Source organism: Pogona vitticeps, chromosome 3 (assembly GCF_051106095.1).
Source record: "Pogona vitticeps strain Pit_001003342236 chromosome 3, PviZW2.1, whole genome shotgun sequence".
NCBI lineage: Eukaryota > Metazoa > Chordata > Lepidosauria > Squamata > Agamidae > Pogona > Pogona vitticeps.
Window position 1 is genome coordinate 27995001 of NC_135785.1, and position 18550 is coordinate 28013550.

Consider the following 18550-nt stretch of genomic DNA (forward strand, 5'->3'; position numbering starts at 1 on the left):
AGTAATGCTAAATGGGACTTAGGATGGGAGTGTTTACCTGGGATGGGGGTTGTCTCCATTCACTACTGGATGAATTCAGTTATTTATATCCTTGCTCTCCCTTGGGTAAGGCATGCAGCATCTCTGAATAATCTTACACATCAGGAAAATTGGGGCGGGGGGGATTCTCAAGTGTTCGGTTAAAATTTGAATTCAAGATTAAGAAGCTTAATATGATGAAATACATTGCAACTGAAAATAATAAAATTTACTTTCTGTGCAGCTTATTCTTGAAAACTTTAATGACGGTCTCTAAATACTTATGTACCAATGGAATAAATCATAGGTTTATCCCTGTACATTTGGGAGAATGTCTTTATCAACTGTGGGATGATAATTCTCTAGTGAGAAGTAGTGCTTGAAATACCTACATAGTGAAGAAGCATCTGGGAAGATAGGCCAGTAGGCTGTGTAAAGTGGAAGACATTTCTTCTCCAGATATAAACACATCAAGGGAGAAGTATACAGGCTGGGTGTCTGGCAGATAGGTGAGACATAACAGGCCATTTCCTAAGTGAGAAAAGCAAGATTCTTGGACCAGAATTGAGGGATTTTAAGCTGTTTTCCACAATCATGTACATTTTTTAATGCAATCTGTTCACCGAGGCTATATGTGTGAGCCCCACTGATCCTGCCCGGGTTGCCTCCACTTCCTGATCCATCACTGACTGATTCAAAAAAAAAAAGGAGGGTTTATTGTTTTCAGAGCAGGTGTTTCAAATAAGTAGCCAACAGATGATTCCAACAGAGATTTAGCTGCAAGGCTACTTGTATTCACTAGCCTCAGAGTCTGCTTCACCTGTCCCACAGCAAGGGTGGCATAAGCTTCTCTTGTGGGTGTGCACCGTAAATCTGGAGGGCCAAAGTAATGAGGACGGTATGCCTGCAATGAGGGCAGGGTCCTTGGTTCTCTTTTGTCCTTCTCTGGGCCACTGGTTAGACTGGATGGGCTTGATGTTGTTGTTGAAGCCTCCTCTGGTGTTCTTTTTGTCTTCCTTCACCAGCATCGGAGCTGTGTAGGGTTTGGCTACATTGTGCTAGGCCTTGTTTGGGGTTGCTGCACTCATCTCTCACTGCCCTGGTAGCTAGGGCAATACGTTGGTACAGGGTGATGATGTTCCTCCCCATTGGCCCTGGGCACCCTTTGTTCAACCAAAGCCCCAGTCCATGGATCTTCTATGATCACACAATCCCATTCACCCTTCAGCTCTGGGGATTTCTTCAGTGTTATAGACTTTCTCCATATTCTCTTGAGCATCTCCCCAAGCCCCTTCTTCCTCCCAGTCAGAGGGCTGTTCCTTCTCCCCCTTTCAACTAGTTCCTCCTCCACCTCCATTAGGACTGCCTTTATGCCCTGGACATCTAACTATTTCACTGTCTCCCCCATCTTTTTCTTTCCCTTCTTTCACCGCACTTGCTGCTGTCTCACCTTGCTCTACCTCACCTTTCTCTGGTAATTCTCTCTCTCTCTCTCTCTCTCTCTCGCTCTCTCTCTCTGTGTGTGTGTGTGTCCATGTCTGAAGGTCCTTAACAAAAGGAATTGTATTGTGTACAAAGAGGACCAAAATGGTTATATACCATGAAATATTATATTTTAAAAAACAGAAGTACAACTTTAACACAGTTTTTAAAGCTAGCTATTTAGTTATTCATTAAAACATACTTTCATGAAAACACTGATGTGTTTATATCATTGAATACAATGATCCATTCATGTAACTATTCAGTAAGGGTATAAAACCAAGAACATGAAAATAAAGCAATAAACCAAGAACACCAGATATGATATGAGGACTGATGTCAGGCTTTAGCATAAAATACCTGTCACAACTCAACTCTGCTTTGCCTGATCCTGCATCTGTTCCCAATGTTGATATGTGCAATCCTCTCGCCCTAGTGTTGATCCCCTTTTTTCTGGTTCTGCTCTTTTGCAAGTTCATTCTGTAACAGCTGTAAATTGTCAAAAGATCTCCTGGCTCCAAAACAATTTTAAGTGATAACTGAAGTTTGGCTTATTTCTTAGGCAGCAGCAATACCAGCAAAATAGGAATTTATTTATTTATTTATTTATTCAATTTATATGCCGCCCACACTACCCAAACAAAAAAAAATTACCTCCCCTCAAACAATCTATTTTACTTGTTATATCTCTTCTTTTCCCTCAGATATTGTAAAGTGCAAAAAAGACAGAGGTTTTCCCGGTGCTCTGCAGTGTCCTTTGTGTGCCAACCTCAAGACCTCTAAAGAAAAAACATTAGCTAAAATGCCACTTTCATATTTTGAGTGTGTTAAACCAACTATAGATACCACCTTGAAAATTAAGAATATCACTGTGCCTGATGATGGAGACTTCACTTCAATTTCCTCCAAAGATTTTATGGCTCCTATAGGATCCATGGTATTAAACATGACCGACCAGGCAGGGAATATGGCAAACCTGGCTTGCAATGTACAATCCCCTACAAAAATGTCTCCAGTCACACTTAAAAAGATGGTTAACACCACAGTACTTGCAATATCATTTTCAACATTTCTTGTGTGTGGTGTTGACTACGAGCATATTCAGCCATCATGGAGCATATTGGCTCTCTACAGCGATTCTCCATTAAAACTGAAAAGGGATAACTTATTGACAAAAGTACCTTATATCAGTTACAAATACAAACAGACAGATTCTGAAAATGAAGAGCTTTTCACTGGCATAGAGGCTACACTGAGAGCTGAGCCTCCTTGGCTGATGCAAGGACAAGTATCATTGCAGTTGGACAGGACAGTAACCACGCTGAACACTCTACAGATCCAGTATTTATTAGATGCTCAAATCACTCTTCCAGTTGCTGCCCCCAAACCAGCAAGATGGAACTGGGTCATGATCTTACAGGGAAATAACACAAGAACTGAGTATACTGTTTTAGTAGGCAGATCTGTGGAACTGGACTGTCAAGCACTTGGAGACCCAGCCCCTGTAATTGAGTGGGTATTAGCAGATGGAAGCAAGATTAGAGCTCCATACATTAGTGAAGATGGAAGAATGATGATAGCAAAATCTGGAAAACTCCTATTACATACTGCAGATACTTTTGACACTGGTGTTTATCACTGTATTGCAACAAATTATGATGATGCTGATGTCCTGACTTTTAGGATTATTGTGACAGACCCTTACTTGGAACAACATCATTTAAATGGACCCCAGCTCTCAGTTTTTCCTGGTGAAACACTCTATCTTCCATGCCAGTCCAGAGGCGCCCCTGAAGCTTCAGTTAGTTGGATCTTACCTGAACATGTGGTTCTTTATCATTCTTCCAAAAACAAACTTCTTTTTCAGAATGGTACATTAAAAATACAAGAGACATCTGATCGGGATAATGGTTACTTCAAGTGTGTAGCAGCCAATCAATATGGTGTAGATTTTTTGGTTTATCAAGTACTGGTTAAGACGAGTTCAAATGTGTCACAGAAATTAGATATCCAAGTAGAAGATGAGGCAGCTGAAGGGTCTGGCCATGAAGAGTATAATGTTACTACAAAACCTCCAGATTCTTCCACTACCATTCAAACCAAAGTTATCAGTCAAGCATTCAGAGAAGTTTCAGCTTTAAGTCCTCCCATCTTAAGCAAACAAAAAGGCAATTATAAAGAGATTTACATACACAACAGGGACAAAATAAGTAAAAGGTTTAGAGGACGCAAGAGACAATTTGGTTCCTCCAAAAGGAGAATTGATCCATTGCACTGGGCAGAACTTTTGGAAAAGACGAAGAACACTACTTTGCTAAGAAAACAAGAAAACGCCACAGTAAAACCAATGGTAAAAGTGATTCTATCTTCAAAACATTCTGGAAAGGAGGAGGAGACATCTGGAGATGATATATTTTCAGAGGAGGAATTTATGCTACTAGCAACTAAAAGACCTGCAATGTACAGGCTAAGAGAAGCATCAGGAAATGTAGTAACAGCAAAACTTGGAAGCATATCAAGTAATTACAGCTCTCTGGCAACAGCTGATATGGTTAGAGAAACAGTAACTCCAGCAGCTAACCTAATAGTTACATCTTTTGAGAGACTCAAGAACAAGAAATTATATTTGGATGTTGAATATGATACTGAAAGTATGGATGTCCAACCATATCAGAGGTTACCAACACCACCTACCCATGTGGACTCTGCAACATCATCAGCTAAACTAATAGAGAGAAAAGCAAAAACATTAAATGCCGTTCAGAAATGGATACTACCTAAAGAAAGCAATTTACATGTAAAAGCCACACCAACAACTGCTATAAACATTACTAAAAATAGTCACTCTATAATTTCCCACAAAAATACCGATAAACCTGTTTTATTTGGAGAGGCACCTGATAGGATATCAAGGAAATCAAATCATCAAGTTTCTGTAGTGACTGTCAGCATACCTGATGATCTACTTAGAAACATCACTCACAACGCACACAAAATGACGACACCCAAACTACCTGCAGGCTCAACAACTGTCAGTCATCAGCAGATTATGACAGTTAGGGGTGCTGCAATTTATACACCACCTTCTAGGCGGTATGGTAAACGCAGAAAATTCTCTGGTAGAAGACGAATCGTTAGACCTGACCGTATTTTCAACATGGCAGGCCGTAAATTCCCTTTTCGTAAATCAGGATTTGCTCAAGAAAGCACCAGACTTCCTCCATTAAAAGTGAGCACCTTAACTTCTTCTAACAAATATCTTGAACAAATTACCTCTCAAGTACCTGTTTCCCCTTCATCCAACACTCATAATCCAGAATCAACAACTGTTAATGAAGTCTTGGCATTGTCAAGGAACAAGCTAGATACAGCTGAAGAACATATAACTTCCACAATGGTTTCATTCTATCCTGAAAACTCCCAAGTTGTATCACATACACAAGTAGAGACTAGTACATTATTGCAATCAGCTATTGACACAAACCCACCACTTAGGATCAAGCATCCAGTTCTGACAATTGCAAGCCCTAAAAATGGCACGGAAGCTACCACAGTTACTGTGTCACCATTGGCTATTAAATCAAGCTTTCCTCGTTTTGAAATGAGCACATCTTCCAGTACTTCAGGAAGCAACCATGTTCAAAAGGAACTGCAGGGAAAGCATCACAGTTTACAAACAAGTGAAGAATCCACGACCGTGGTGTCTGTTATTCCTCCTCAAACAACAGCACCAATGTACAGAACTTCACCAGTACATGATGGTGGTGTTTCATCTAGTGAAAACCAAACTGATGATATCATGAACATAATTAAACCTGTCAGTGATAAGATGGTGACAATAAAACATAATCTCACATTACCACTCAGCATAACAAAATCACCATCTTTCACCTATGTATTTAATTTTACAGCTGCTCTGGAAAAAGGAGCTGATACTACTAGCATCATGCCAGTTCTAATTCCAATTACTAGTGCTCATGTTTCCAAATCCAAAGTGTTTGGATCAAGCAGAAGGAGAAGTCAACGGAAAAGACCCTCTAAGAAGTTAACACCTTCTGAAAGAAATGTTACCATCAATAAAGGAATAGGCACCCTGTTGAGAGAAACAGTGACTTTTTCTACTTTAGAAACACCTAAACAAGTAATTGTGCCTACTGGTACCTTGTTTTCAAGGCTGACCAGTGTGGATGGATTTACAGCTACACTACAGCCACCAATTATTCACACAACACATATTATTGGAAAGAATAAATTCACAACTACTGCTCAGGTATTGGCAAGGAATATCACAGCTGAAAATACTGTCACTACTAAGCTATCAGTGGATGATTTGGCTTCTGAAAAACCTATGCTTGAGATTCCATTTATGGCATCATTCCTGAATACAATAAACACAACCACAGCATTGACGCTAATGTCTACCAAACCAACAGAAGTTACTACAGTAGCGGATCAGGAATCATTTCAAAATGTAGGAGGGAAAACTAGTCAAGAAAAGCAAATGACAAAGGCTACTGTTAAAACTGAGTTAAAAATTCAAACTCCTGTTAATGAAGAATACCACACTTCACAACAGTCTAAACTATCAATATCCCAAAGTGTGGCATCGCCACATTCCACCATCACACAAACCACTCCGTCTCCCAGGTGGAGGAAGACATCTGGGCAAAAACCTTTTTCTAAAACCACAGAAAGCGGGAAAACCTTCAGGGTCAATGTATTGACCATACTGAAACCTCCACTGAACTCCACTCAGTATACTCCTTCGTGGAGAACGAACAATTATGTCAAAAATTGGTCAGAGAAAACAAGAGATCAGGAAGTTACTACCAGTAATCTGATAGCCTTACATTCATTCTACCAAACTAGATTCACAAAACCCAGGATAATTGGAGGAAAACTTGCAGCATTTACTGTTCTGGCTAATTCAGATGCTTTCATCCCTTGTGAAGTCAGTGGTAATCCTCAGCCAACAATACAGTGGACCAAGATATCACAAGGTAGGCCTGACCTGTTACACTGTTCAACACATATGCTAATATATAATGTGTTCAACATTAACATGGTATGTAAATTTACATCCCTAGTATTAGATTGTGAAAGTGCAGCAGGCACTGTTGTGTAGGGTTAGATTACAACCACAGAGACTCAGGTTCAAATCTTCAGTCAGCCATAAATCATGTAGGGTTGTGTTAGGCTAATTAGTATCATTCAGCTTAATTCTTTGCTGTGTGACACTGTTAGGTGAAACAGGCAGGAAGAACTGTGTATGCCATCTGGAGCTTCTCAGGGGAAAGAGGGGTTATAAATGTAACGAAGAATTGTAATTTACATCTCATATGAAATTCCTGTCTTGGCACAGGATTGCAGTTCTACATAGTACACTCCCTGTAAGTCTTCTTGGTAAGGGTGAAAGCTGGAAAAGGAGTTATGCACTATGAGTATGAAGTTGCAGTAAATAATCCAAATAAACAAGCATTAGGGATGCAGTTCCTGTACAAAAAGGAAACTTCCTCAGTTCTTTTCCTCAGAGTCCTAGGTGTTTGAAGGTGGTGTAGCTCTTTGGAGGAACCCTCTAATAGAGCCTAATGCTCAGTAAGACTACAACTCCCATTAAGACCTATGCCTTCCAGGAGGCACTGGGGAGTTTCCTTTTTCATAAGAAATAGGCCTGAGATAGGCTGGAAGATGGGCCCTGTTCCACGTCAGTGAAATGTAGGCATGTGTCAGTAGAAACAAGGCATTCTTGAGAATTCTGGGAATTGAAGTCCCAAAAAGAAAATCAAATCAAAAGAAAGGCGCACACCTATCAACGTTATATGCTTGTGTCAGCAAATTGTTGTTGTACCATGTAAAGCAAAAGACTTTTTTTTACCATAGAGGTATAGCTAATTTTATTTTCATTTTATTTAATCAGGGGTTGATGCACCAAAACTCAAAAAGGAGAACAAACTTGAAGTTTTTCCCAATGGTACTCTTTTCATCCAGAACACCAGTATCCAAGATCGTGGGCAGTATCTATGCATGGCCACAAATCAGTATGGCTCTGACAAACTTCTTGTCACACTCTCTGTGGTGACCTATCCACCTAGAATCTTGGGAAGAAAATCCAAGATTGTTATTGTTCACTCAGGCAAGCCAGTGACCATGAAGTGTGTAGCAGAGGGGCGTCCCATTCCTACAATATCCTGGATCCTTGCAAACAAAACATATGTCTCAGAATCTTCTGTGGGAAATGAGGCAGTCTCTGTGCAAAGAGATGGTACACTGGTGATCAAGAAAGCCAGTGTTTTTGACAGAGGGATTTACACATGCATAGCAAAAAATCCAGCTGGTTCAGATACAACAATAATAAGGTTGCAGGTCATAGCTGCACCACCCATCATAATGGAAGAGAAGAAACAGCATGTGCTGGAGAATATGGGGGGAAATCTGAAGCTCCCCTGCACTGCCAAAGGAAACCCCCATCCAAGCGTGCATTGGGTCCTCTTTGATGGAACTGAAGTCAAGCCTTTACAGTATATTAATGGGAAGCTTCTTCTCTTTCCTAATGGAACCCTTTACGTCAGGAATCTCACTCCTTCCGATAGTGGGAATTATGAATGTATAGCCACCAGCTCCACTGGCTCAGAAAGGAGAGTAGTAACCCTCCAGGTAGAACATACAGATACAATTCCCAGAATTGCAGTTGCCTCTCAAAGGTTGACTCAGCTGAATTTTGGAGACAGATTGCTTCTGAATTGCTCAGCTACAGGAACACCAAAGCCCAAAATAATCTGGAGGCTACCTTCCAGAGCTGTTGTTGACCAGTGGCACAGGTATGTCTCTTCTAAGTTGTATTTTTAGTTGAGAAAGGGGAATGGGCTAAAACACAAACACAGATGTGAAGTAGAGATCCAAATATAATAAGTGCATAGCAAATAACAGCCTGAATGTTGACAATACCAACAACAGCAGCCAAGATGCTCTACATTGGATAATGTCTTGTGCTCACTACCACTCAGAAAGTGACATCAAACAAGGGAAAATCCCAGAAGCTGACTCATTTTTTCATCAGTTAACCAGTTCTCCACCAAACATGAAGTCAGGGATGTTTTACAGGTATGAATGCTAGTGAGGACAAGGGGGCACTGGTAAATCCTTTCCATGTGCTCTACAATTTAAGACTGCCTCTACCTTCATTCCTGTCACTTTTCCATCCCAAAAGAGACTTCTGTAAGTTCTTACACATGGGCGTTCACATGTGTGTACATATGTACACTCCCTCACAAATACCAACTTTTCCATTAAAATTGGTGTTTCCAATAAAATGGAAAAAATGGCTTAATTTTAGCATGAACAGAAGCTATACAAACAGTTTTTCTTGCCACATTTCTTACAAAATTGCCTATTTGCCACTGTGGTAGCCTGTTCTGTACTGCCCTACAGTTGGAGAATTTCACCCCATACAGTTGATGTTTCTTTGATATACCTTGGAATGTAATTTAAATAAAATAGCTAATATACACAGATTTTTTTTAAAAAACCCAAACAATTATCCATTATTTTGCTGCACAGCTTTCTTCCACTAATAAGCAACTGTTAGGTTTCCATTCAACTGATGCCCAGACCCTCTCATGCTTAAATTCAATGAGGTAGCTACTGCATTACATACTTCCAGATCATGTTCTGGGAGTATAAAATAGGTGCAGAAATGTTAGGTCAAGACAAGGTTTAGCCTCATATTGGTTCTCATGTTTAACTTGAGTTGCTATCATATTTCACTTAAAAGTGAAATTCAGTTTAAGTGAAATTTTGAGGTAAGCACTGAAATTTTGTGCAGGCAAAATGTCAGGATTTTTGTGGGAAATTAATACAATTTTGCTTTAAGTTAATACCTGAAATTTGGGGGGGGGGGCTTCCTCTTTATATTACATGTGGAATTTTGAGGAAAATTTTAAGATACAACTGTAAAATATTTGCAGGGGTTCTGCAGTCTCGAAACCATTGACTAACCTAGCTGGGCTACACCTTTGGAAACTAGAGTGAATAAGCCAGAATGGCTAGCCAAATAGTGGAAGGAAGAGTGATGAATTAAGGTCTGAGGAAAGTACCATTCCCATTCATTAACAGTTTGTGCATAGTAGCACATCATGTTTATTCATTAAGACATAGGTAGAGAGATCATCATTTTGGCTTAGCTGAAGATACTTGAAATACAATGTTTTCAGATATGAGACAAATTTGGAGCCTTGCTGTGTTTGTAATACAATTGTGCATTGTTGTTGTTTAGTCGTTTATTCGTGTCTGACTTTTTGTGACCCATGGGCCAGAGAATGCCAGGCCCTCCTGTCTTTCACAGACTCCCAAGAGTTGGGTCAAATTCATGTTGGTAGCTTCGATGACACTGTCCAACCATCTCATCCTCTGTCGTCCCCATCTCCTCGTACCTTCACACTTCCCAACATCAGGGTCTTTTCCAGGGAGTCTTCTCATGAGATGGCCAAAGTATTGGATCCTGTGCTTCAGGATCTGTCCTTCCAGTGAGCACTCAGGGTTGATTTCCTTTAGAATGGATAGGTTTGATTTCCTTGCAGTCCAGGGGACTCTCAAGAGTCTCCTCCAGCACCACAATTGCACATAACGGACCTCTTAAAAATTTCCAATCTACGTTTGTATAGAGAAATGTGGGGAAACAGTCACTGAATTTTTCTAGAGGAAAGAAACATTGTCCAACAATTTCTCAGAGACAGGAGGGGAGGTTACCATAAGCAGTGATTGTAACATAGTAGTGGCCCTTTTTCTAAGTGATTCCTCCCCTGTATTTCCAGTTGCTGCAAGTGGTAACAGCAGCAATTTTGTTGAGACTCTGGCCACAATTTTGCTTCCTCCATAATATTTTTTTTTCTAGTGTTAGGGCATTAGTAGTGATAGCAAAGAGGCAGTCTCACAAACATCCTTTAAAAAGTGGAGAAATTTTGGAAATAATTCTGCAAAGTTGTATTTTCTAAAAGAAAAATATCAGAATATTTCTCAGAAAAAAAGTCTTGAGAAATTTTGGCTGTGTGCATCTATTCAGTGTTCAGCACCTTTTCTAGGAGTTTCAAAAGTTACATTTTTGAGAGGTCATGGTAGAGAACATTTTGCTGCCATCATAGATAATAATAATACAGTTTCCTCCCTGTCACATTTTCCTTAAGATGGCCTCATGCTGCTCTGGTTAATACCTACCCAATGAAATCAAATGGGATGGGCAAGTGATATAGAGTCCAGGGAAGGCGCTGAAGGTAAAAAAGGGATTTTGTCAAAGAAACCCCACTGCCCCCCTGGTTTCTTCTTTTGGATCCTATTCATTCATTCATTCATTCATTCATTCATTCATTCATTCATTCATTCATTCATTCATTCATTCATTCATTCATTCATTAGATTTATACCCTGCACCATCTGGCAGCCAGGCCACTCTGGGTGGCTAACAACAAAAAGGCAAACAACACAATATTTACACACAATAAGAATAAGATAATATAAACATTCAACTAGTAGGATAGATTAAAACAGAATTTTAATTTACCAGAACAATGCAATGTCATACCACTGGAAAGACGTATCTGGGCCACAGATGAGCTTCCAAAGGACATCTGCTCAAAGTAGCCTTATCTTGATTGCTTTTTAAACCCAAGTTTCCCATCTGAGAATTAGTAGCTTTACCATCAGCATCTTAGCATTGCTTGGCACAGATATTTACTAACCAGTTATTTTCTCTTATCTTTTTCAAGAATGGGGAGTCGAATCCATGTGTATCCCAATGGTTCCTTGACTGTCGAGGCACTCACAGAGAAAGATGCAGGTGACTACATATGTGTGGCAAGAAACAAAATGGGAGATGATTTGGTCCTTATGAAAGTCAGTGTGACAATGAAACCTGCAAAAATTGATCAAAAGCTGTATTTTAAGAAATCAGTACCTTATGGGAAAGACTTCAAAGTGGATTGCAAAGCTTCTGGGTCACCTGAACCAGAAATATCATGGAGTTTGCCAGACGGTACAGTGATCAACAATGTGATGCAAGCAGATGACAGTGGACACAGGTCTCGGAGATATACTCTCTTTGACAATGGCACTCTATATTTCAACAAGGTTGGAATAGCGGAAGAAGGGGACTATACATGTTATGCTCAAAACACACTTGGGAAAGATGAGATGAAAGTGCACATAACAATAGTAGCAGCTGCACCTCGTATCAAGCAGAATTCTAAGGCATATGCAAAGATAAAAGCAGGAGAAACTGCACACTTTGACTGCAATGCCTTAGGGGAACCTAAGCCCAAAATATTTTGGTTGCTGCCTTCCAACGACATGATAACAGCTTCAACTCAAAGATATATCCTTCATGGTAATGGGTCTCTCTCTGTCAGCAAGGTAAGACTGATAGATGCTGGAGAATACATTTGTGTTGCACGCAACTCTGGTGGAGATGACACAAAACTTTATAAATTAGACGTGGTCTCTAAACCACCTCTCATCAATGGGATATATTCCAACAAGACACTCATTAAAATGACAGCCATAAAGTACTCAAGGAAGCAAATAGACTGCAGAGCTGAAGGGACACCTATACCCCAAACCATGTGGATTATGCCTGATAACATTTTCCTAACAGCGCCATATTATGGGAGCAGAATAACAGTGTACAAAAATGGGACTCTTGAAATCCGTAATGTAAGATCTTCAGATTCAGCAGAGTTTATATGTGTGGCACGTAATGATGGGGGAGAAAGCATACTGGTTGTCCAGCTAGAGGTGTTAGAGATGCTAAGACGCCCAGTGTTCAGAAATCCATTTAATGAGAAAGTAATAGCAAAGCCTGGAAGAACCATCTTCTTGAATTGCTCTGTAGATGGAAACCCACCTCCTGAGATAATCTGGATCTTACCAAATGGTACACGCATCACCAGTGGACTCCAAACATTGAAGTACTCCTTGGGAAGCAATGGGACTCTTGTAATCAATTTTCCTTCTAAAGCAGATGCTGGCAAGTACCGATGTGCTGCTAAAAATAAAGTTGGCTACATTGAAAAGTTGATTGTGCTGGAAATTGGCCAGAAACCCACAATTTTTATCCATCCAAGAGAAGTAATTAAAACCATTATTGGGGAATCATTATCCCTTCACTGTCTTGCTGGTGGAATCCCCAAGCCAAACATTATATGGACAGTTCCTAGTGGCTTTGTCCTAAATCAGCCTCAAATTAATGGAAAATACATCCTACTGGAAAATGGTACCTTAGTTATCAAAGAAGCCACCATTAATGATAGAGGCAGTTATACATGCAAAGCTCACAACTATGTTGGTGATTCAACAGTAGTTGCCTTTGTCATTATTGTTGCACATCCACCACGGATTACAAATAGACAGCCACAGAATATTCACACAAAGGCTGGGGCAGCAGTTCAGCTTCACTGTATGGCACTGGGAATACCAAATCCAGAAATTACATGGGAACTGCCTGATCACTCATTGCTTTCCACAGGCAGCAAAGGTCAGCCATCTGGAAGCAAACGTCTTCATCCTCTAGGAACATTAACAATCCAAAATCCAAAATCATCAGATTCTGGAACATACAAGTGCATGGCTAAGAATCAGCTTGGCAGTGATTCCACAGTAACATACCTTCAAGTCATATGAAGTTAGAGAAATACAGACAGAACTGATAACAAATCTAAGTTGAACCAAATTTGACTTTCAAAAATGTTTACTCAGACTGGTCAAAAAGGCAAAGGAGGTTCATTAAGGCAACTCTGAATTTACAGTGGGAGGCTGAGAAGACATATACATATGGGTAAAGTTGGTATCACAGCCTAGTATTAATTTTGGTAGTGATATTTAAACGTAACCTTAAAAACTCAAGGCACTTAAATCCTGACATGAACACTTTAAATTTGTGCTATGGAACTGGCAATATTTAGCAAAGAATCATTTCTTTTTATAAAAAGCTAGTTTCTTCTTTCACTATTGATAATAGTATAACCATGGCATATGTTGTAAAGATACACAAAGATATGTAAAAAGGAACTGTGGTGGTGGTTTTGTTACTTTACTGACATGTATGAATGTTTTGTCCTTCTGGTACAAATATTTTAAAACAAAAGGTGCTAACCTGCCTGTAATACTAAGATTCTGTTCGTTCATACAGGAGTCCTTTTTTGTGGGACAATAGAGGAACAACAGAAATATATTAGCAAGACTGTGTTCTGTTGTGTTTAAGAGACAATACAGATTATTTTTCTAAAATAAAGAACCACCAGACCTGCATATTAAGAAGCATAGATGGAAATAATGGTCCTGTTGCCAAACATTCAGCTGCCAAACCTTTCAAATTGTGGAAAAAAAGGAAGAAAGAAAATGATTTAGCAGGTCATGTGTTGTTGTTTTTGAAGTATACAAGACATTACCAGTGGCTGGCCACTGTTAAAATTGGAAGAGATACAAGAGCCTTTGGTTTGATCCAAAGGACTCTTCAGAACAACAGAAAATTGCTTTCAGTACCCCTGTTGATAGTAAACATTTTCAGAGACTGCTTTTCAGTGATATTCCCAAGGCAGCCTCAGAAGATATTTATGTCCTACTGAGTAGAACTTGGACGCTGTAAATGAAATAAAAGTTTGAATGTTTAAGAATATGTTCTTGTAGTAAAGTATTTTTAAGAAACCACCACCCTGGCACTGAAGTATTGTTTTCTAGGTAAAGCAGCCTCTCTGCTGTTCCAGGATTCTGCATCTACAACTGTCAACTTAAACATGTCTTGTACAACTCATCTCAAACACTCCTCCCACCCCCACCTTCTAATTGTCATATTTGGAGAATGGGATCATACATGTTTGCATTCAGTTTGTCCAGAGTCAAATGCATTTGTGCTTAAGATGGTACAGCTCCTTTCCTCTGCTTTGAAGCCCACAGCTGTTGCTCCGCAAGTCCCATGACTTAGTTCCCCTACCCTAATTATATAAGAATGGTGTTGCTATTTTTTCCTGGGTAGGTGAGAGGAAATGCAAGGAAATAGCAGCCCTTTTTTTCTGCCTAAGATACCATTCATTTTTGTTATGCCTAATTCTAAAAAGAAAATCCCATTTTTAGGCTGTGTTAAGAAGTATGGATTCTGCTTCCAATCTGAAAATGTTTTGTTATGTGGTCAAATACTCTCCCTCCCCCTCTTGCTCCTTTGCAGATAACAGCTGGTTGAAAGTTTCAATTTTTGAATTAAGCCAGCTTTCTATTCTGTCTGAACAAGACAAAACCGCAGTTTACTCTGTGACAAGGTAAAAAATAATTAGGTCTAATTCAGCAGTGGTGGTCATGGCCTGCTCTGGACCTTTAGTTTTCTTGTTCCACCTCTGGATTTGTAGATGCATTTCATGAAAAAAGCTATTCTAAAGCTAAGGTACTTAGAACCACCTTTGACATTAGGAGAGGGCAGGTCCTGGGTCTCATCCAGCTCTGCAGTTCTAAGATGAAGATGATGAATCCCCTCCAGTAAGGCTTCCTTTAAGCCATCTATCTGCTGGAGGAACCCTGTTGCAGGAGCAGCTATTTCTAAGATCTTACATTACTATGCACAGGTGGACAAAGCTTGTCCCTGTGTTCTAGGGTAGAAGGTCACCATCTAGAAGCATCTGTGCTGAAAGTATAAACACATTTATTCATAATGTGATTGTAAGCTGTGTGCATGTGTGTGTGTGGGAAAACAGGTAAACCCTAAAAGCCACACAGACACCAGGCCAACCTTAGCAGTTGCTGCATTGGTGACAATATTTTATAATTACTTTCTGTATTTTCTGGTATTTTCCTGTTTGCTGTTAATGATAAGGCAGCATGTCAATAACATGCAATGTAATGTACTACTTTGGTAAGCAAAAATTATGATAACATGGGTGCTGAGTAATAACACAACAATTTCCTTTACAAAAATTAACATTCCAAGTTCTGGATGGAGATTACTAAATACTCAACTTTGGTTCTTCTAAATGCTTTGTCCTTTAACTCTGAGCACTCATAATCACTGAGCATACAGGTTGCGGCTGATTATGGCACTAGCTGGGGAAAAGCTGATCTAACCCAACAATAAAGCAACTGTTTTATTTAAACACCATTTAAAACTATGTGTGCTTGGGCAAGAAAAGGGAAGAGGAAATGTCAAAAAGCGTCAGTGAAGTAGTTTCAAACACCATTTAGGTATGTTCTTTGGCTACTTGACATAATGAACAAAACAAGCAATTAAACCAGATTTTTTAGAACAGTAAAGTCCAACAAAAACTACAAAGGCCTCCAAAATAGTCTGCAAACTTGAAAAAGTGACAACAAAACACTGAATGAGATCCAATGTTAACTAAAGTCAAAACAATATTGGGGCACCCAGTATTCTTAAGTATGCATACACAATAACCCCATTCAGGTATTAAGCCTTAAATGAGTATATGGCTCACTATACTGTAGTAACTTTGTGATGCAGGTAAGATCCACCCCCACATTCCCATCAAAGCCAGGAAATAGGCAGGCCTTCACATGTTCACTGCAGAGGTACCTGTAAACACACATCAGATTGGAAACTGATATGGCAGGGCTCCTGGGCAAGGCCCTCCACAGACCTTCACAGTGAACACAGGGCTGCCTGACTTCTGATGGGATAGGCAAGTGTCAATGGAACTTACATGCAACCCCCAGCCCTTGATCCCTCATAATGATTTCACCCACACACACTTTCAGGGCTAATGCCTGAAGAGGCATGATCAGAAGATATTAGGCAGTCACTGCTAAGCGTATGTAACTGGGAGCAGACCAACAAATATTATTCCACCTTTGCTATGAAAGGAATTAATGAGAGTCATCCAAGAACAACAACAAAAAGGGATATATTTATAGCTCTGAATAGTTTGTCAAGAAAACCGAGATAAATGTTAGGGAAAACAGGGGTATCTCCATATTTCAAACCATTTGAATGTATAAGATTATTGACAATGAAGATGAAAGTCTTTACTTTATGCAACTAAGTGTTCTCACAGCAGTTCACAAAGGCATTTATTACCATAGAGATTCTCATATCCTTTTAGAAGGTAGAGGTGCATTCAGCTGGTACCATATTCTATATAGTTTGACTAGTTTGCATGGTGTTGTTTTATTCACAGTAAGCCCTATTGTAATCTTATCACAAGGCAACCAAAAACTTCATATGGAAAACATGCTAAAATAGTCCCAAATATTTGTAAATGCTCTACAAATCTCATTCGAAATCTGTAGATCTAGATTGAAAAATTATTACAGAATACTCAAAATTCACAAAATAGTAATTTCTTCTGATTGTTTTTACTCAAAAATGAGGAAATATGACTTTCACAAGGTTAAAATAGTTTCCATTGTACAGTAATAAATTTTGATTAATAATTTACTTGTGCTTTTGCAGCAAATTTACAACTACAGCTCTATTTACACAACCAAAATAACCAAAGCTTATACTCTTGCATAACTACAGTACAAACTAATGAGTAAATACTCCTATAACTAGAAAACTAAGGCTTGGCTCTCACAAACAGTAGATCAGGTGGTAAACCTGTGCCTGGACTATAGCTGCTTAGAATGCATTTGAGAATTTAAAGTCAAATGTTCCTCCACACAAAAATTCGAATTTCAATCAAACCTTCTTCTTAACATGTTAAGTTGTATGATTTTTTCTCCATTCTGTAATGTAAACCTTCAGCAATCTAATCTAGTACAGTCCAATCTAGTACAGTCCAGGTTTAAATTTACTAGCTTGTTAATTAGGTGTTTTGGTGGCACTAGTGAGGAATCTTTGTTTCTCCAGATGTTTTTGAGTTGTAGCTTCCACAGGCCCTGTTTCTTGAACAAACTGAGTAGAGTTGAAAGGGAACTAAAACATCTGGAGAACCAAAAGGTTCCTCACCCCTTTTGTATGATAAGTAACAATCAGTTCTTAATAAGCAGCCTATATGGTATAAAACTGTGAGCAAGAACTCGCACTACAAAATCCATCTTCTTCCTCTCCTCCTGTCCACTGGTAGGTTCAAGACTAGAGTACTATGAAAATAAGTTTAACTTAAGGCATTTCACAAAACCTTTTTTTCCCCTTCACATTACTGGAAAACTTTTCCAGTTTTTTTTTTTTTAAATAAAATCAGTTTTTATTGAAAAATCAGTTTGAGCATCTGTATGCTATGGAGTCTCTATTAACATGTTTTACAGAACTATAGGAAGTAACAGAAAAACCTTTTTGCTTAATGAGTCTAGTCTCTAAGTATAAATATCGCATTGTAACTTTGAGCATTAGTGGTGCTTACGCATGGGTACTTACTCTCACTGCACAGGACTGCAGCATTATCCTGTGACTTCTCCAGGAGCATCTAATATCTGTCTCTCAGCAAACTGTTCAACAATTATTTACATTTTGATTAGGGAAAGAAAATAATGTTGCTGGATTTGACAATATTAGCAAAAATAGCATTTTCGCATGATGCAAGACATGGCTCAAGAATTCACACATTTGCAAAGCATATGGGGCTTTTCAGGGAAATAATGTATGAGCACAACTATGCAAACATATGAAGATGAGTATGGTTAAATTGTGTACAACTCAAAATACATGTATAAAAACATTTTGTTAATAATACAGATAGACATTTTCATGTATCTCATTCTTGCATGTGACAACAAAACATTTCAGTTGTTTTCTTCCTGCAGGGTGAAAGTGCAAAAGCTTTTCTGCATTTTTTCACACCAGCACTGTTTTGTTTTTTGTTTGTTTGTTTGTTTTTTGCAAAAATTTGCAGGAGTGTATTTTACATAAGATACGAGATTTCTACACAAAATACAAGTTTCAAAATGCAAAGTACAAGAGTGCTTTGTTTGTTTTTGCTCAAAATATAAGGTTTTCTGTGTAAAAGCCACAATAGTTTACTAATGCTGCTGCTGACTGAAAAAAGTGCTGGTCTCATTCATCCTTTATTCTTTCTTTCTTTCTTTTTTTGACAAAGAGCCACAATGTGTCAAAATCCATGCTTTC

The 18550-nt window shown here is 39.0% G+C and overlaps 1 protein-coding gene across 2 annotated transcripts in view; it reads left to right on the forward strand.

Annotated features, from left to right (window-relative positions):
- The window catches only part of IGSF10 (immunoglobulin superfamily member 10), a 23568-nt gene extending 9375 nt beyond the window's left edge, over positions 1-14193 (forward strand). For both annotated transcript variants that reach the window (XM_078389112.1, XM_020781905.3), the window contains exons 5-7: positions 2205-6500; positions 7418-8318; positions 11259-14193. In XM_078389112.1, the coding sequence (XP_078245238.1) occupies positions 2205-6500; positions 7418-8318; positions 11259-13167 (7106 nt within the window). In that variant the 3' untranslated portion in view covers positions 13168-14193. The remainder of the gene's footprint in view (positions 1-2204; positions 6501-7417; positions 8319-11258) is intronic.
- Positions 14194-18550: the final 4357 nt, after the last annotated feature.